The sequence below is a fragment of the Peromyscus maniculatus genome, chromosome 2 (genome assembly GCF_049852395.1).
Source record: "Peromyscus maniculatus bairdii isolate BWxNUB_F1_BW_parent chromosome 2, HU_Pman_BW_mat_3.1, whole genome shotgun sequence".
Lineage (NCBI taxonomy): Eukaryota > Metazoa > Chordata > Mammalia > Rodentia > Cricetidae > Peromyscus > Peromyscus maniculatus.
In genome coordinates this window covers 141,505,648-141,524,938 of record NC_134853.1, presented here as the reverse complement: position 1 = coordinate 141,524,938, position 19,291 = coordinate 141,505,648, and the positions used below count along the sequence as shown (strand labels likewise).

General features: G+C 51.7%; 1 protein-coding gene and 2 non-coding genes across 6 annotated transcripts; all 3 read right to left on the bottom strand.

Moving 5' to 3' along the window:
• Positions 1 to 1,790: 1,790 nt before the first annotated feature.
• Pabpc4 (poly(A) binding protein cytoplasmic 4) lies at positions 1,791 to 19,035 on the bottom strand. 4 transcript variants are annotated; one of them, XM_076564984.1, is made up of 16 exons: positions 17,883 to 19,035; positions 14,728 to 14,921; positions 11,909 to 12,024; positions 10,658 to 10,797; positions 10,248 to 10,342; positions 9,328 to 9,465; positions 8,170 to 8,265; positions 6,477 to 6,749; positions 6,147 to 6,234; positions 5,964 to 6,035; positions 5,382 to 5,468; positions 5,162 to 5,289; positions 3,279 to 3,372; positions 3,052 to 3,182; positions 2,681 to 2,784; positions 1,791 to 2,097 (listed from the first exon to the last, which is right to left on the bottom strand). In XM_076564984.1, the coding sequence occupies exons 1-15, from the start codon at positions 18,073 to 18,075 to the stop codon at positions 2,692 to 2,694; spliced, it is 1,938 nt and encodes a 645-aa protein (XP_076421099.1). In that variant the 5' UTR covers positions 18,076 to 19,035; the 3' UTR covers positions 1,791 to 2,097; positions 2,681 to 2,691. The 4 variants fall into 4 exon arrangements, with proteins under 4 accessions (XP_076421099.1, XP_076421098.1, XP_076421101.1 ...); XM_076564983.1 differs by having other exon boundaries at positions 5,916 to 6,035; positions 17,883 to 19,011; XM_076564986.1 differs by lacking the exon at positions 5,382 to 5,468 and having other exon boundaries at positions 17,883 to 19,027.
• On the bottom strand, positions 7,826 to 7,958 carry LOC121827757 (small nucleolar RNA SNORA55). The gene has a single exon (XR_006070058.2). It is a non-coding gene; the product is annotated as a small nucleolar RNA SNORA55 (small nucleolar RNA).
• LOC121827758 (small nucleolar RNA SNORA55) lies at positions 9,723 to 9,855 on the bottom strand. Its single transcript, XR_006070059.2, has one exon. It is a non-coding gene; the product is annotated as a small nucleolar RNA SNORA55 (small nucleolar RNA).
• Positions 19,036 to 19,291: the final 256 nt, after the last annotated feature.

Here is a 19,291-nt window from a genome sequence, read left to right as displayed (position 1 = left end):
AAGACCCCAAGGATTTGCCAGAATTGGTTGTTATGGTTTGGACTGGAAGTTTTCCCACCCCACATTAAGGTTCCTCAGCTAAGGGTACTGTTCGGGGCGGGGGGGGGGGGGGCGAATCTTTGTGGTACGGGGACTCAGCCACACCTGAGTCACTAGAGTGGGCTTTGAAGGTGATGTCTTTGAAGGTGATGTCTGCCCCGGTGCTGGCTCAGGGCTCTGACCGTCGGCTGCTGCTCCGCCATGTCCTCCCTGGAGGTGCTCCTGTTGGGCATTTTGTCCCAGTGATGGGAAAATCAACCGGTTTTAACACGAGCCGAGAGGGAGAAGGGGCAGCAGTTTCATGTACGATTCTTAGCATGGCTTTCATCTTTAAAGTATGTGTACCTGTGTTCTGCCTGCATGTATGTCTGCCTGTCACGTGTGTTCCTGGTGTCCTGAGGCCAGATGATGGATCTCCAGAACCAGAATTACACAAGGTTGTGAGGCCCCATGTGGGTGCTGGGACTCAAACCCAGGTCAAGTGCAACAAGTGATCTTAACCACCCAGGCAACTCTACCCTGGTTTTCACCAGCAGATGCATTTTTTTTTTTTTTTTAAAGACAGGCATGGTGGCTCACACCTGATCCCAGCATTCAAGAACAGTGAATTCCAGTCCAGGCTGTTCTATGGATAGTTCAGTTCCATGTCAACCAGGGCTACCCAATGAGACCCTGTCTCAAAATTATCAATAACAAAACAAAAAGCCAAGCATGGCATAGGCCTTGTGATCTCAGTATTCAGACAAGCCGAGACTAGAATCTCAAGTTTGAGGTTACAACAGTGAGACCTTGTGAGGCAAAAAAAAAAAAAAAAAAAAAAAACCCTCAAAAATGAAAGCTGACTTTGCCTTCCCCGAGTGTTGGCAGGTGTTTCTGAGTCCACTCCCTGTGCTTTCTCACAGGCCACACTGTCCGCAGTGTTCCTGCCAGAACAGGGACTTGGCTGTCATCAGGAGGGAGCACCTGTCTGCAGCGCTCAGAGCACAGCTTAAGCCCCAGCCCGCTTCCTTCAAAAAGGACAACAGAAACCTGGGAACCGGCTTCAAAGGAAGGGGACACCGACCATTATCGGCTGGAACCCTCAGCCCAGGAGGAAAACCACCCAAGTCACTGTCCCAGGAGTCTCAACATGGCCAGAAGGACAGTGTGGTGCCTGAGTTTTGTACTGGTTTCTAGAAAACAGTAAAGGTGGGCATCATTACCCACACCTTTCATCCTATCATTCAGAAGAAAGAGGCAGTGAGTTGAGGTCAGCCAGGCCGACAAAAGGAAAATACTTTAAAATTAAAATAAAGTAGCTGGGTGGCAGTGGCGCACACCTTTGATCCCAGCACTAAGGATGCAGAACCAGGAGGATCTCTGTGAGTTCGAGGCCAGCCTGGGCTACAGAGCGAGATCCAGGACAGGTACCAAAACTACACAGAGAAAAATAAATTAAGAATTGAGGAATAAGTGGGACATAATGTTTCCTCAACTAGTACAAAGAAACATCTGTGTTTACCTCCTTTATGTACATATATACATAAAACCTGATTATATTCATGTACAGAAAAAAGACCGAGTCCAGGGATGTACACTTCTACATGTCAGGAAAGCTCCATCCCAGCCAACATTTTACTTACTCTATCCTTTCTACAACCCTAAACTATTCTCCTAAAAAATAAAAATAAGTGCACTTGCTCCATTCAGAACCTAACAGTACTTCCAGCAAAAGCCCCAAATTATGGAATAAAGCACACAAATATAACAGCCAGTTTTATATTTTCCTTTCTTTATTGAGAAACTTAAGTCTTGGGTACATCAAAACCAATTTCTGGGAGGGGAAAAAAATCAGAACCCCCCAATAGAAAAAAAAAAGTTACCACCCTGGGCCATAGCAGAACCCAGAGAATATATTCTTATAATTGAAAAATTCTAGGTGCCTCATAATTGACCTTTTGATACAAAATGACCTATTGAATTTGCAACTTGTAGTTCTTGTTGTGGAGGTCCACAGACAAACTAGGAAGTCTTCAGACCTTAGCTGAATGCCAGGAGGGGTTATTTGGCTTTTGACTCCTAAAAGAGAAGCACCAACAGAAATAAGCAAGCATGTGGAAGACCCAGTTCCGCAGTTAGCATCAGCTGCCCCCCCACAGCCCTGACCTCCACCCTCTGCCTTTGCCCATCGCTCCCTTCCGTGTAAGGGAGCCCACTAGTCCAGGCCACTCATAAACTCTTGCAGGCCAAGGCCGCAGCTCTCAGAAGTCAGGGGTGCCCCTTCTCCCCTAGTCCCGATGCACCCCAGAGCAGTGAACACACCCCAAACTCAGGCCAGGCTACAAGATGTGACCAGACAGCAGGCAGCTCTAATGATGTAATCATGAGCATGAGAACTGTTTCTTTCTGTCACTATTTCAGGTTATTCATCTTTATGAGGGGGGAGGCCTGATCAGTCTCCTTCAGACTACTTATTGCGGGTGCATAGCCAAGGACCTTCTGTGTTGCTCACATGAGCACTGGGACTACAGGCAGATGCTAAGTTCTGCCTCTAATGTCAACTAGCATTCTGGAGGCGGAATGAATTTAGGGGCATCCTGGGGCATATGGTGAGACCCTATCTGGAAAACCAAACCAACAAAAAAACGACTGTCCAACATACTTTTTCCTTGTCTAAGAGGTAGCAGCAGCAGCAACAGTGCCCACCTTCTGGGCGGCTTCTTTCTTGGCATGATGAGCCTGCAGAACTGCCACAGCTTCATCCACCTGTCAAAGACCCCAGTGCCCAGTGACGGAGGAGAGCGCCCGTCTCTCCCCGGCACCCAGACCCAGTGGATGAGTAGAGGGTCCCTGGCTTCCCCTGGTGCTGGACAGCTGACGCCTTCGGCGGTAGCCCACATCCCACAAGAGGCACTGAGAGGGGCAGCAGACCTTTGCCTCAACAGACAGAAGGCAGCATTCTCTCTAAGGGCCCACCCACCCCCATTCCCTGAAGCTGAGCCCTGATGCCACAGGGCCTGAAAAGCAGCTCACCTTGGACCGGAGAGACTCGGGGGACTCCAGCATGTGGAGCAGCTCCGAGTTGTCGATCTCCAGCAGCATCCCTGTGATCTTTCCAGCCAGATTCGAATGCATGGTTTGGATGAGTGGGAACAAACGCTCCCCTGTGGGCAGAACGGCCATCATCACCACCAACCCCCGTGAACACAGCGGGCACCAACCAGGCTCACCGCCCTCTTCTACAAGCCCGGGACACTCACCCAGCATCTGCTTCTGTTCCTGGGGGGGTGCTGCAGCCAGCATCGAGGCAGTCAGCGGCTCCTGCCCCTGGACGTGAACTGCAGGCTGTGCTGCCTGTGAACCAGGACGGGCAGCGGGGTTAGCACTCCGGAAGACAAGCAAGCTAAACAGCTCAACATGTCCCCGAGTAGAAAAAGGAGGAATGAACGGAGGTGGCTGTCTTGTGCTTAGAGAACTAATCCTGTCCGTGGGGGAACTGAAGGACAGACAGCAAGGGACAGAACATGGAGCACAGAAACTAGCCTGGGATGGCAAGCTACCGGAAGCCGGTCCTCTGACCAAGCAAACCTGCCATGTACGCTGGGTGAGCATTCGCTGGGCTCCACTTGCCGAACTCAAGCCTTTCAGTACAAGTCAGGCCACAGGGAACATAATTTTATGTCTTTCATGTGGTCCTGGAAGGTCCTGAATTCTTCATCTCCCACCCCCAACTCCCAAGGGCCGGAATTATAAGCATATGCCAGTTTCACAGTGGTGTTCACGGTTCCTTCACCTCTAAGTTCCCTCCATCCCTCAATACACCTCACTCTCCTTACCGGAGTTTTGGTTTTCCATTTAGTCCCTAACCTAGGCTGGCCTTGAACTCATGTATGTAGCTAAGTGCTGACCTTCAACTCTACTCCTTCCTCTTGCCTCTCTCTACCGCCCCAGCACCAGGATTATACAGGCCATGCCAACATCCTGGCTAGTTTTTTTTCCCGACAGCACTGTGGCCTGGACCAGATTTTATTTTCACACACACACACACACACACACACACACACACACACACACACACACACACGGACACGGACACGGACACAAGAATCCACAAAGCAGATCACACTCCTGAAGCTGTCTGTGCACGCAAGGCCCAGGCCCAGCAAACCACTGCCAGGCACGGAAACAAACTGACTGTACCTGGCTTACACTCAGTGCAAATCAACAGCTTAGGCAGCAGAAGCTCCCAACACTCTGAAGCCTTTTCTTGTGTGTGTGTGTGTGTGTGTGTGTGTGTGTGTGTGTGTGTGTGTGTGTGTGTGTGTATGTGTGTATGTAGAGGCCAAAGTCAACCTAGGGCCTTGTTCCTCAGGCACCACTCACCCCACTAAGCTTTCTGAGATGGTCTGGAATCTTTTTCTACCCAGTAGGCTGGCCTGATGGACCCTGCTTTTGCCTCCCCGATACCGACAAAGATGGACGACCCGCCCAGCCTTCTCTCTGCATACATGGCATGTGCCCGGGGTGAAAGTAGGAGGTCCCCTAACGCTTGCTACCTTATTTTAAGACACGGTCTTTCTCATGGCCTAGCTCACTACTACGTTATACCAGCTAGCCTACAAGTCGAACGGTTTGTCTGTCACCTGTCCCCCAGCACTGGGGACACCATAGTGCCCAACCTTTACACATGTGCTTGGGATCTGAACTCAGCAAAGTCTGGTCTTGCAAAGCCTTGTAAAGACGGCTAACTGAGCTATGTCCCTAGCCCCTGAAGCTGAGTTTTACTTCTAAGTTAGAGGTTATTAACTGCCTTTATATTCCACATTAACTTGCAAAACAGCAAGGACCCATTAGGTCACTGGGCGTGAAAGGGACGCCAGGGCTCACAGAGCTGAGACAGGCAGAAGAATAAATATCAAGGGACTGGAAGCACCAGCTGCTGCTTGGTATTTCTGGACTGTTACTAATCGGAAGGCTTAAGCCTGTTGCCCTCAGGGCCAGTGCCTGAGAGCAATCACCACACGGGAGAGACAGAGCAGGCGTGCAGCACCTGGTGAGGAAGGAATCAAGTCACAGCACCGTTAAAACTGAGCACAGACAGGACGCAGGCGGCCGCCACTGCCCCGGCTGTGCCGGGCCTCACCTGCAGAGGCTGAATGGCCGGGTGAGGGCTGCGGACACCCGAGGCGTATTTGTAGGGAGCCACAGCCCTGGGAGCAGCGGCAACTGCGGCGGCGCGGGGTGCAAGGCTTGGCACAGCGGCGGGAACACCTTGTGGGAAGAACACGCAGAAGTGAAGCGTCAGCCTGGGCAAAGGCCCGTCAAATCCCAGCTTTCCCCCTTCTGTGTGCAGCCAATACCACCTCCAGACTGGCAGCTGTCAGTCAGCCCTTGCTGGGCGGCACCAGCCCCACCAAAGTCCATAGCCAAGCGGTCCGGGCACTCAGACCCTACAACAGACCAGCAAACGCACATCAGTGTTGGCAGCAGATGCCCAGCTGGCCACGCCCCACGGAAGAAGGATTCCAACACACGTCTCTCACAGGGCCAAAGGGCCATTCAAGTCTTCGCACATTCAGAACATGACATACTCTATCTAAGCGGCTCCTTCTCCCCCGCCCCTCAACAGCAGGTTGTCTGTACAGTGATCCAAATGGAACCTCTGGTTAACCCTTCACATGCCACCGATGAGGAAAGGATGTTCAAAGGAACCTACACCCCCAGGACTCACTCCGTCGCTGCTCCTGAATGAAGAATCTGCCTAAGCACACAGCCTGAGACAGAACCGGAACTTAGGAAAACGAGCCCCAGACTGACCAAGCCAGAGCAGAGCTAGTCCAGAGCTAGTCCTCCTGACCCTCCTCCCCAGCCACGCTCCTACAGGCTAGATTGCTCACCGACTCTCTGAGTGGAAGTAGGAAGGCCACGAGAGGCCGGAGCATTACCAGTTGGAGCCAGGTGGCGAAGAGCTGGACGAGGCCCAGACTGCCGTATAGCACTTGGCATTCCTTGGAAGCCTGGCGAAGAGAGAGCAAGTCGCTGACACCCAGAGGTTGGGCCCTGAGGCAGGAACTGGACAGGCGGACCCCGGAGAGCGAAGCCCTGCCCCCTTCCTTCCCGCTACCTACCTTGAGGTCTCCCGCCTTGCTGCCAGCGTGGATTAGGCCTCATCTGTGCAAGCTGGTTAGGTGTGTAATATGGAGGTCTGCCCTGAGCCTGGAGGGGAGAAGAGCACCCGAATCCTGAGAACCTGAGCCCGCACCGGTCCTGACTCCCTGGCCTTACTAAAGCCCCATGCCGATGATTTGGGTGAAAGGCGCTCGACTGAAAGCCGGAGGATCGGTTAGCGGGCAGTTTTACTCTCTCTGAGGCCATGTATGGAGTGACCACGGGTTAATCCTTGTACCCGAACACCAGCGTCCCCCCTCCCCCCACAGCCGGTCTCCTGGCAGACACACCTGCGGAACCGCTGGCACGAAGTAGCCGCCGGCCGCCGGCTGGAACTGATTTAAGATGGCACTGGCAGGGAGCGCCCTCATGCCGGCCACCCGCTGCATGTACTGGTTGGTCAGGTGAGCCTTCCGCTCCTCCTTCCTCTGGGCCAGGGCAACGTACAGCGGCTTGGAGCCCACAATTCGCCCGTTCATCTCCGTGACTGCTTTGGTGGCCTCTTCAGGAGAGGAGAAGCAGACGAAGCCAAAACCTTTGCTCCTTCCATCTTCTAGCATCACCTACGAAGAGAGCAGCCAACGTTGGGGACAGCACAGCCACCAGGAGCCAACCCCTCCCCGCCCTGGGCCCTGCGGAGGTCCACACTCAGGAGAGGCAGGAAGCTGTGAAACCCTCTCCCAACTCCAGCGGCCGTTTCCAGTTTTCCCAGGTCACCAATGGCTGCCACCCTAGTTGAGTGGGAGGCAGCCACCCGGGGAGAGGGAGCCCAGTCTGACATGCCCTCAACCCGGCTCTCCACAACTGTAAGACACACATCTCTGAGCACAGACAGCATGCAGCGCTGCTCCGTGCAGTCTGTCTGTCTGTCTCAGAGGATGCTCAGCGCGCTTGCTTTAGAGTCTCGTGTGTCGGCACCATCAGGTCAAAGGCAACCATGTTCTTTCTACCCAGGGAACAGGGCCCTGCCATCATCTTGAAAATGGCACCAGGGACACCAAAGTCTAGAGCTTTGCCTGCTGCAGGAGAACTCTCCCACAGGCCAGTCAAGTGAACGACACCAAGAGGAAATAGAAAAACCAGAGCTGGCCAGGACCAAAGCTGCCACATGTCACCTCCACAGCTGCTGTGGCTCATCACTCACACCCTCCAAGGTTCCTTTTGCCAGCACCCTGAAAGGGCTACTGTCACTTAAATACAACATCCCCAGCTGGGTGTGGCAGTGCTCACCTTAATCCCAGCACTCAGGAAGACAGGCAGGTGGATGTCTGTGAGTTCAAGGCCAGCCTGGTCTACAGAGTGAGATCCTACCTCAAAACAAAATATTAAAACCACCCAATACAAATGCTAACATCCTTTGTACAATGTCCCTACCCTTCGAGCAACTTACACTAAGGGCCAGGGCAGGGCCACAGAATCCTACTTAGCCACCCAGCCTCCTTTCTCACTATCAGTGGTAACTGCTGCCCCTCTACCAAGCAGCATCTTGTGTCAGTCAGGCGATGCACATTCCCTTAAGTGCCAAGGACATGCTACAGATCATGTCCATGTAACCATGGCTACCCAGCCACTCTTTCTTGTCCAAAGTTCACATGGAGCCTGCTAACTGTCAAGACCCCCTCCCTGCCCAGGAGGAAGGAAGTGTGGCAGAGCTGTAGAGACAGGCCCCAGGACAAATGGAAACGACCCGTCTGGATATCCTCTGCTCTGCTGTGGCACTGCCTTGTCCCCAGACCGGCACCAAGCAGCAGGACTGGGAAAGATTTGAGTGCGGAGGGCTATAGGGAGGGGGGGTGGGGGGGCAGACTGCAAGCTCCAGTGCGAGGAGCAGAACACACCACACACCTACCGCTCCAGAGCAGGACTCTCGGGAGGAATATGCTGGCGTCACAACATTGTACCCAGGACCACCAACACAACTAACTAACATCAAGAGCCCAACAACAGCGTGTCCTGTTTCCAAACCCACACACTCACAGTTACCTTAGCGCTGGTGATGGAGCCGAAAGGAGAAAACTCTTTCCTCAATTTCTCATCGTCAATGGTGTCATCCAAGTTCTTAATGTAGAGATTCACTCCCTGGGGAGGGATCACTGTTAGTTACACCTGTACACACACAGCCACTTCCCAAGTGTGGGGCCCACAACATGCTTGGGAACCTGGCAATTAAAACTCTTGCCTGTTTAAAAAAAAAAAAAAGTGGTGATGCACGCCTTTAATCCCAGCACTGGGGAGGCAGAGGCAGGAGCAAGCATCTCTGTGAGTTGGAAGCCAGCCTGTTTCCAGGACAGCCAGGACTACACAGAAAACCTGTCTAAAAAAACAAAACAAATCGCCCCCAAAACCCTTGCCTGTGACCCCAGCACTCGGGGGAGGAAGCAGGTGGGCTATTTCGTGTTTGAGGCCAGACTAGGCTACATAGCAAGACCCTAGCTCAAAAACACAAAACCCAGAACACAAGTTGGGGCCTAGCATGTATTAAGGAGAGAATATCTGGGAGTTCACTGTCAACCTAGGCTACATTGTAACCTCCTCCAGGCCCCACTGCCTCCAAAGAAAAAAGACGGGCTGGAGAGATGGCTCAGAGGTTAAGAGCACTGACTGTTCTCCCAGAGGTCCTGAGTTCAATTCCCAGCAACCACATGGCAGCTCACAACCATCTATAATGAGATCTGGTGCCCTCTTCTGGCCTATAGGCAGGCAGAACACTGTATACATAATAAAATAAACACTGTATACATAATAAATAAATTTTAAAAAAAGAAAAAAAAAAAAGACAGCAGCAGCAGCAGCCGGGGATTCTGATACAAGGCCAGGCTGAGCAACTCCTTCCCTAAAACCGCCAGGGCCACATCACCTTCTCCACAGCTGCTCTGGCCACTCACTCACCCTCCAGGGTTCTTTCAGCTACCTGTCACTCCAAAGGGGGCATCAGTTTAAGAAAAATGAACCCACCCAGCAAAGAGCAGTAAGCAGACACTTTCAGAACACAGGCTGGAATCACTGTTCCTGCTCAATGACTGTCACACCTGGGAGGTCACAACCTTTAAACCTGATCTTTGCAGGGAGTCAAGTACAGATGCTAGGTCCCCCAAAGAGAAGTCTAAAACACTGCAGACGGGCGCGTTGCAAACACCTCACCTGGTACCGACTAATTCGCTCCTGCTTCAGTTGCTCAAACTTCCGTTTTAGTTCAGCCTGACGTTCTACTTTTTTCTGTGCACGGCCTACAAATATGGCTTTCCCACTCATTTCTTTTCCATTCATTTCTTCCACAGCCTAGAAAGCAAACGGATGTCTTTACTGCAGGTACAGAGACATGGTCTTCTTCAATCTAGAGCAGAGACCAGAAGCCTTCCCCACGGGACTGCCAATCTGCTTCGTCCCGCCTCTAAAGCCTGCTCCACTAATCTCGACTCACCTGGAGAGTGGAGTTAGTATCTAACTGTTAGTGGTTCAGAGATCCCATACCGTTTGTTCCCAATTCCCAGCCCCAGCTCCAACTTCAAAACCCCCTCCCTGGCCCAGGAGAAAGGAAGTGTGGCAGAGCTGTAGAGACAGGCCCCAGGACAAATGGAAACGACCTGTCTGGATATTCTCTGCTCTGCTGTGGCACTGCCTTGTCCCCAGACCGGCACCAAGCAGCAGGACTGGGAAAGATTTGAGTGCGGAGGGCAAGAGAGAAGACTCCACACCCAGTATTTGTAGAAACACAGGCCTGAGTCGCCTGATGATCCTGCTATAGGCTTTTCAGGCCCCTTCACAGGTTCAGAGTCCAGCACACTGCTTGCTCTGCCCACGAGTGGAGGCTCAACTCAAGACTTCAGCTTCTCTCCCCGAGAATGGGAACAACTACCTGTCCCAATCTTTCTACAGTAGGAGGTGACAGGTAAGAGCAAATGCTGGGTGACGTAACAGATACACTAACTGTGGATCTGCACCGGTGCTGATGTGTGGGGCACAGAGGTGCACATCCACCACCGGGCAGCCCGCTCTAGCTCAGCTCGCCCATGCACTAGGTACAGCCTACAGGTTCTTCCCGACCCTCCCAGTCCTCTCACCTTATTGGCGTCCTCGTGTTTCTCGTAACTAACAAAGCCGAAGCCTTTGGATTTCCCACTGGGGTCTCTCATCACCTTGACACTTAAGGTTTTACCTGTTACCAAAGGACAGAACTGTTAGTGACACGGGTCTCTAACACAGTTCAAGAAGACTTCTTGCTAGTAACTCAGCTGAAGGAAATAAATGTCTGACTGAGCCCAGATGGGTCGGAGGCAGAAAGAGGTACCATGCCTGGTCTAAAACTCAACCAAGCATCTAGGATAACTTAGAAAGGAAGGAGCCAGGATGAAGCCAGGAGAAAAAGGCCTGAACCCTATTCACCCTGACCCCTGTTTCTTAAGTAAACACAGGTTATTTCTTGCCAGTACAAGAGGACAGACAGACATGTGGGCTACAGACCTCAACTTACCAAACTGGCTGAATAGCTCTTTCAGATTATCATCATCCACTTCTTCCCCAAAGTTTTTGATATAAACATTGGTGAATTCCTTGGCCTTGGCTCCAAGCTCAGCTTCACGCTCTTTGCGAGACTTGAATCTGCCCACAAACCTACAAAGAAATCATGAAGAGTGATTACCCAGAAGGAACAAAACGTGATTTCCAGAGGCCCAAAGGAATGCAGATTAAAGGCTGACAGGAGAGGTTAAAACACATGAGGACCCCATCCGCCATGAGAACAAGCTCAGATGCCCCAAGTCCCCAGCAGAAAAAGAAAGAGGCAGGACTATCCTGCAAGGACCAGTCCCAGGGCTCCTGGTTCAGACCAGGGCCACGCCTACCACATCACACTGCCTTCGTGAAGAAACCTGACGACCATGTTTTTAAAACGTTCTTTTCTGTGCATCTATGTAAATGCATAGAAAATGTCTGGAAGGATACAAACCAAACTGTTAACAGTGGTTAGTCCAGCAGCGAACACTGCCGCTGCCAGAGGTAACCTTTGCTTTCCTGTTGCATCACATGGTATCCTAACAGGAAAACATCTCCACACCCCCCACACAGACGCAAACACAGCCTTGTCTATTCCACACCACCAAGGACAGAAATGAGTGTTGCTTGTAATAGCCACAATGTAACAATAATTTCCCTTGCCCCATAGGGGTCAGCTAAATTCTGTCCCCAACCCACAGTAATGACAAGATGTTATGCAAAGGGATGGATTTTTTTTTTTTTTAAGCATACAGTGAAATGGAGTTGCAGCTCAGAGGAAGGAAGAACTAGATAGGACAATTTGGTGCCAAAAACTAGCAAGAGACCCATGGGCAGACCTGAGTGAAAGGAAAGCCAAGGTCACAGCTAGTAGCTAGCTCCTGGTCAGCCCAGGGCCTCTCCACTCTGCCGCTGGCCAAGACCCCTGCTCAGACGGGCCCAGAGCTGTCTTCCAGCCAGCCCCAGTTGCTGATGCTCAAAACCCACAGATGAAGGCCTTTAAGGGAGAGGCAGCAGGCGGGCCGTGGCTCGGGCAGGGAGCCGACCGTGGCGAGTCAAAAGGGCTGCCATGGCTCGGGCAGGGAGACTCACCAGCCCTGGAGTGGAGAGGTGGGAGCAGGCCACTCTTGGGCCGAGAGAACCAGTAGCCGCCTTGTGTGTGCCAGTTAATACCGAGGTGGGGCCATGGCTGGCTCATGCGATGGTTGTCGCTCCAGACTGGGACACTCACACTTTGCGGTCATTGAGGAGCATGCCATTCATCTTCTCGATGGCCTTGTCGGCAGCCTCTTGGGTCTCGAAGTGGACAAAAGCATAACCCTTAGAACCGTTCTCATCACAGACCACCTGAGGAAGGAAAGGCAGACCACCTGAGCATCCCCGCCACACGCATCAGTCCGGACCTAATGTGACGTAACTCGGCACAGCACCAAACACCCACCATGTCCTCCCCTTACACACGGTTAGCCTGCTTCCATCCCAAGTCATGTTTGTGGAGGCTAGGTCATCCTCAGGTGGGTCTTTATGGATACAGGGTCTCTCATCGGCCTGGAACCCACTGGTCTGGTCAGGTCAGGTCGGCTGACATGCAGGCCCCAGAACTGTTTCAGCCTCCTCAGTACTGGCTTATATTATTATACACGCAATGCACCCATGTCTACTTTTTGTTGTTTGGTTTTTCGAGACAGGGTTTCTCTGTGTCGTTTTGGTGCCTGTCCTGGATCTCTCTGTAGACCAGGCTGGCCTTGAACTCAGAGATCCGCCTGCCTCTGCCTCCCAAGTGCTGGGATTAAAGGCATGCACACTGCCGTCCCGTCGGTCCCCATGTCCATTTATGTATGTATGTTTTTTGAGACAGGGTTTCTCTGTAGCTTTGGAACTCACTCTGTAGACCAGGCCAGCCTCAAACTCAGAGATCCGCCTGCCTCTGCTTCCCCCGAGTGCTGGGGCTAAAGGTGTGATCCACCACCGCCCGGCTGGCCCATGTCCACTTTTTATGTGGACAAACTCACATCCCTTCTTTTTGTTTTTTTGTTTGTTTGTTTGTTTTTGTTTTTTGTTTTTCGAGACAGGGTTTCTCTGTGTAGCTTTGCGCCTTTGCGCCTTTCCTGGAACTCACTTGGTAGCCCAGGCTGGCCTCGAACTCACAGAGATCCGCCTGCCTCTGCCTCCCGAGTGCTGGGATTAAAGGCGTGCGCCACCACCGCCCGGCCCTACACATCCCTTCTTATATAGCAAGCATTTACTAAGAGTTTCCTGTTGAGCCCAGGCTTTTTTTTTTTTTCAATTTCACTTTAATTAATTGTTACTATTATTTTTTTTAACTTTGGCTGAGTGGTGACATGCTTGTAATACCAGCACTTGGAAGGATAGGCCACAGCTCAGATGAAGTTCAAAGTCATTCATAGTACTTTGCAGTCCAGCCTAGATTGAGACCCTGCCTCAAAACAAAACAAAATTAAAAAGGGGTGTGTGTGTATAAGCCACACGTGCATGCAGGTCAATGAGTAAAGATGTTTACCACCAAGCCTCCAGCCAAGTTCATTCACCGGGATCCACAAAGTGGATCAAACTGACTCTTGCTAATCATCCTCTGACCCCCATGAGCACATGGTGAGACAATTAGTTCATAAATAAAAATGTAACTTAGAGAGAAGGCTGGAGACTGTAGCTCAGTAGAGCACCTACATAGAACTGGCCAGGCCCTGGCTTCAGGGATCAGCACAACAAAATAGTAGAAAAACAACAAGAAAGAACCCAGGAGATCTGGGGGACAAACCAATGTGCTCAGAAAGACAAACTGTTTCCCAAGCCCACAAAAGAATTCAAGTCTCATGTTGAATATGTAAACAGCCACCATGTGAAGGATACTACGGAATACAGTTAACTAATGCCCCTAAGATGGTTAAGTAAGGGATCCTGGGAACAAAGGGCTTCTGTCCTCTCCTCTCCCTTCTCCAAAATGAAAACTGTTCAAGCTTCCAAAGGAGGTAACATAAGGGGAAGGGGCGTGAAGACTAGGCACACAAGAGTACCTGTCAGGGGCAGGAGCTCATTTGGCAGAGTGCTGGCCTGGAATGCCAGCCCTGGGCTCACCCCCCAGTACCATATAAACTAGGTGTGGTAGCACACACTTGTAATCATAGCATTTGGGAGCTGGAGACATGGAGATCAGAAGTTCAAAAGCCAAGCTGAGCTATATGGATCCCTGTCTCAAAACAAAAAAAAATCTTCAGGTTACATGGGGCTGTGGCTGGGATTACACAAGTATTTTGTGAAGATTCCATTCCCATAGTGGGACGCAGCTTGATGAATGGCAGACGTAATTAATGGCAGACCTCCTCTAGTAACAGCTATTCAGGATGCCAAGACTCAGGACCATCATGGGCTCAAGGCCTGACTAGGCAACTTGGTGAGATGTCTCAAATAAAAAGTAAAGAGGGCTAGGGATAAAGTGGGCTTTATGTGGTAATGAGGGAAGTGTGAACAACCCTAATGAGATGCCTTGGGGTGTGTACACATACACACACACACACACACACACCAGATAGCATTGGGCTGCAGAAGTAGGAATGGGATTATGGAGAGCAAGCTAAAAGAAAAGCAATGTGTATGATATGATCAAGATTATTATGTATATGCATAAAAATTCCATAATGAAACCATTACCTGTCATTAATGTGCTAATAAAAAATACCTTTGCCGGCGGTGTGGCACACACCTTTAATCCCAGCACTTGGGAGGCAGAGCCCAGCGGATCTCTGTGAGTTCAAGGCCAGCCTGGTCTACAGCGCAAGATCCAGGACAGGCACCAAAACCAGAGAAACCCTGTCTCAAAAACAAACCTTTAAAAAACAACAAAACAATTCAGTGGTAGAACACTTGCTTTGCATGCATGAGGCGCGGAGTTCAATCCCCAGGACTAAAGGAAGAGGACGATGTTCCATTTCCAGCATTTACAAAATTATCATACCCCATTGTCTCCATTCTAAGCATTTATCTTGTTTTCAAGATCCAGTAATTACTCAGCTAAAATAATTCAACGTTTACCTTACAGGACAGGATGTTTCCAAAGGCTGAAAAAGTATCATAAAGTGCCTTGTTGTCTATAGATTTGTCCAGGTTCTTGATGAAGACATTTCCTACACCAGACTTTCTCAGAGAGGGATCCCTCTGAGACCACATGATCCGGATTGGTTTTCCTTTAATCACATCAAAATTCATGGTGTCCAAGGCTCGCTCAGCTGTAGAAGAGGAACACATTTTAATTAAGAATGCTAATCAACTAAGATGACTGACCATTCAAAAAAAAATCATTGGACTATTAATACCTAATAAAAAAAAAATAAATAAAAAGGCATCAAAACCGCCTTAGGGCAGGCACCAAGGTCCTCACCATGGACTAAGTTCCTGTTCAAAGGACTTTGCTGCCCACCAACCTTGACTCGGGTGAGGAGCCAAGTCATGTTCAGTACCTGTCCAAGTCAAGTGGCTGGTTAGTTAGTAAATAGAAACTCCCCCCAGTTTTTTAAATTTTCTGTTTATTTTTGAGGCAGTGTCTCTATCCAGCCCTGGCTGTCCTGGAACCCACATATAGACCATGGAAGCCTCCTGCCGCCGTTTGAGCTCTGGGATTTAGAGAGTATGCCACCACGCTATGCCTACTTTTGTACAAAAAATTCACCACACACACACACACACACACACACACACACACACACACACACACGATTAACTAAGTGTTCTCAGCATTACCGTGGCGGGGTAAACTGTCACACCTTTATCTGAAGGCACAGACAGTAGATAGGCCCCTGCTGCCTTGAGGTGCTTAGACCTTTCAAAGGTTTAATCAGAATTCTACAGAATCCTAGGGCCCTTTCCTTCTAGTAGGTTAGGGAGCTGCTCAACCAAGCCCACCAGGCACCACAGAGGCACTGGAAGGACCAAAGGTAAACCTCAGCACAGGAAGGTAACAAGTTCAAGGTCAGCCTGGGTTACATGAAGATTCCCCGCTCCAGTCACAAAACAGTCAAAGTGGGCAGCTGGATGCTGCGCTCTTGTTCCTGGCAGTGTTGTGTAAATTTCCTCCCAAATTAAAACATTCCACCCTAGCCAGGTGGTGGTGGTGACGGCGGCGCAGAGGTAGGCAGATCTGTGAGTTCAAGGCCAGTCCACTCTACAGAGCAAGATCCAGGACAGGCTCCAAAGCTACACAGAGAAACCCTGTCTTACAGAAACAGAAACCAGCCAAGTGGTCTGGAAAATCTTCAGACAACTGAGGCACCTAGAAAGGACACTCCAACCTGTTGCGCTGCCTGAGGTCTACACAGTGTGCTCCAGGTTCCCAGTTTTGTGGGCTGTCGCATCCATATTCCTGCAAGTAACCCCAGTAAAACTCACGGCTCATGTTGGACTTCACTGGTATCTACACTTTGTCTGTCATGGGCTCTTATCTAGGGTGAGCAGATGTGTGTGTTGTCTCCCCAGAAGTTTGGCCAAACAAAGGCAGGTGGATCTCCCAGTTCAAGGCCAGCCTGGTCTACATTAAGTAGGGAGTTCCAGGCCACACAGAGACCCTGCCTCAAAATCAAACACAAAAGTAGACAAGCCCATTATTTCTCACCTCACCCCTCTTACTTCAAAGGAGGACAAGGACTAGCAACGTGGCTAGCTTAGGGCACTTGCCCAGTACACCCGAGAACCTGGGTTTAATCCCTAGCACCGCCAAGGAAGGGGGAAAAGCTCCCTAAAACTCTCAACAAATTCAACTATCCAATCAGCCAAGAGGATTGACTCCCAACCTTTCCCACAGCATGTGGGTTAAATCTAGGGTGGGTGGGTGAGGAGGGACGGCATCTGGGCAGCGCAGAAGGTCAGGTAGGAACTTGCCCCTAGTTCTGCAAACTCAAACTACTGCATTATTAGCAGTAAAGGAGCCCACTCCAACACAATTCCTGATCTATTTCAGACACCACCAGGAGTCAGTAAGCCAGCAAATGGGGCCGCGCTTATTTATAGCAGAGAAGTCGGACAGAGGTATGTGCTGGCAGACACACTGACCAACGGTTCTGCTTTCTCCAAGAGACACAACTTCTGTTCCGAAAGCAGGCAAGGCTAAGGGACCCCAGTACTCCCCCACCAAAGCAAAAACAAGCCTCCTCTTTACACCCTCCCAGCCAAACACCAGTACTAGCCTCTAAGTACCAACAGTAGAAATACCCATCGTCAACTAGACCACTCTCCTGGTCTCAGCTACAACTCCGGAGAAAAGAGTTTCTGCCTCGTGGACAGTGAAGAAAATGGAACACAGATAGGGACCTGGAGGTCCTTTGCCACAGCATGGCTCTGTCCTGCCCCCCCACCCCCATCAGTGGTCTCTGCAGTTGCTCCTTTTAATCTGGAGTGATGTACAGCCCTGATTGGGTTTCTTCTGGGTTTATCTGTGGCTTGCCTGGGGTATCCACTGCTCCATCTGGGATGGCAGAACACCACACTGGGAGCCACAACTCCATGTAATTCTTGTCCTTCACACAAGGGTCCTATCTCCTTCAAAAAAGGGTGCCAGGACTACCTGGGCGTACCATTCTCCAGAGCCTAGAGCTTCACGCAGCGCTGAGAAAAGTCCCCCGAAAAGTGTGGCAAACGACAGGTGCTGGGGGATGGGGGCTGAGCTGGTAGGCGCTGCTGGTGGTCGGTACCAGCTCAGCTCTCAAGGCTGCTTGCTTCCCACCGCCCTCAGCCATCCCTGATCAACACAAGAATCAAGACTCAGTCCAGGTTAAGGGGCGGGGAGGGCCGGCTGCTCTGCCACCTACACCTTTGGAGGGTGCTGTTCCAACCCACTGAGGAGTGCCCGTCCACGCCAGGGTCTACACCAGACCCACTTCTTCTGCGAGTGGAATGGAGCTAGACACACGAGAGCTGCCAAGTCACTTTATTCAGATCCCAATTTACAATCTCCTCTAGTCCCCACCCCCACCCAGTAGCCCAAGGTCACCAGGTTAGCAAGCGGAGGAGGCAAGACTGGAAGCCGGGGTCATGACCACATGCCCGGCTCCCAACCACTACATCTTGCTCCCCGCTACGGCTTCTCTGGCAACACGCTGTCATGTTCCTCCCCAGCCCTTGCCAGTTCGGCCTCCGCCCACAGGACCCCTAAAGTCCCCCCGGGATCCCCCGAACGTGTGGACCCGGCTTCTACTCACCGTCAGCTGGCTGCTGGAAGTTGACGTAGGCATAACCCAGAGAGCGGCGGGTGATCATATCGCGGCAGACCCGGATGGACAGCACAGGCCCCGCAGGACTGAACTTTTCATATAGCATGGCTTCGGTGACATCCGAGTGCAGGTCACCCACGTACAAGGAGGCCATGGGGTAGCTGCTGGCTGCAGCGTTCATCTCCCCACCCCCCACCACCCCGAGCCCCGCCAGGAGGACTTCTTACAGGACCCACCGCAGGACAAAAGGGGCTCCGAGGAGCCGTGGCCCGCGCCGCAGCGCACAGGTGGCACCAGCGACGCCGGGCGAGGCTGGAGCACGCGGGACGCGAGTGCGGGGACGACTTGCACGGAACCGCAAAAGCCCCAAGACAAAAGGCTTTCAAGAAAAAAAAAAACAACAATATGGCCCTCTCCTGGAGTTTGCACTCTCCAGCTGTCTTGGGCCGGAGCTTAAAAATAAAAAATTAAAGTTGGGAATTCCCCTTGCAAAGGGGGGCAGAAAAAAAAATTTTTTTGCAGGAGGCAGACAGATGCTGCGCTCACGGCGGCCTCGGGGACACGCGTTTCTCGATAAATATAGGCCCCGGGCTCCCGGCGGTTTACAATTACAGCGGCCCGGGAAGGGGGAAACTAAATCTTTGCCGGGTGCCGGCGAAGGGCAGCCGGACACGTGGTGCGGCCGGCGGGGCGCGGGGCTGCCACGCGGCGCGGAGGCGTGCGGAGGAGGGCCGGGCGGGCCGGGCCGGGGGTGGCTCACCGCCGGACGGACGGACTGACGCGGACAGACGGGCAGGCCGGAAACGTGCGAAAGTCACTTCCCTGCAGGCTCCCAGCACGACTCACTGGCTCGTTCTTTTTCTTTTTTCTTCTTTTGCTCTTTTTTTTTCTTTTTTTTTTTTTTCTTTTTTTTTTAAAAGGTTCTCAGGCTTTTTTTGTCTTTTTTTTTTTTTTTTTTTTTAAGCTTTTTCTCTTTTTTGCTTCAGGCTTGCTGAGCCCAAACGCAGCACAGGCTGCTGCGACCCGGGGCGGAGAGAGGCGGCCGGGGCAGCCACCGCTCCATTTATACCGGCCCGCCCCGGGCGCTGCTGGTCGAAGGGCGCCTCGCGACCTGGGCGCAGTCGTGCCCGCCCACTCGGCCCGGGGGCCCGAGGCGGGGCGGCCACACCAGAGTGACCTGGAGCGGCGGCGAGGCGCCACAGCGACCCCTGGCGGTCGGAGGACCCCGGCCGCTCGCACCTGCGGAAGAGTCTCCGCACTAGATGGGTTGAGAAGTGATCTCCCCAACACCCACCATCATCAGACGTGGAAACCGCCCCCCTCCACACACACACACAGCCGTAATGTTAAAAACAGCCCCAAAAATGCCTGCTTCTACACAAAGGGACGCTAAATTA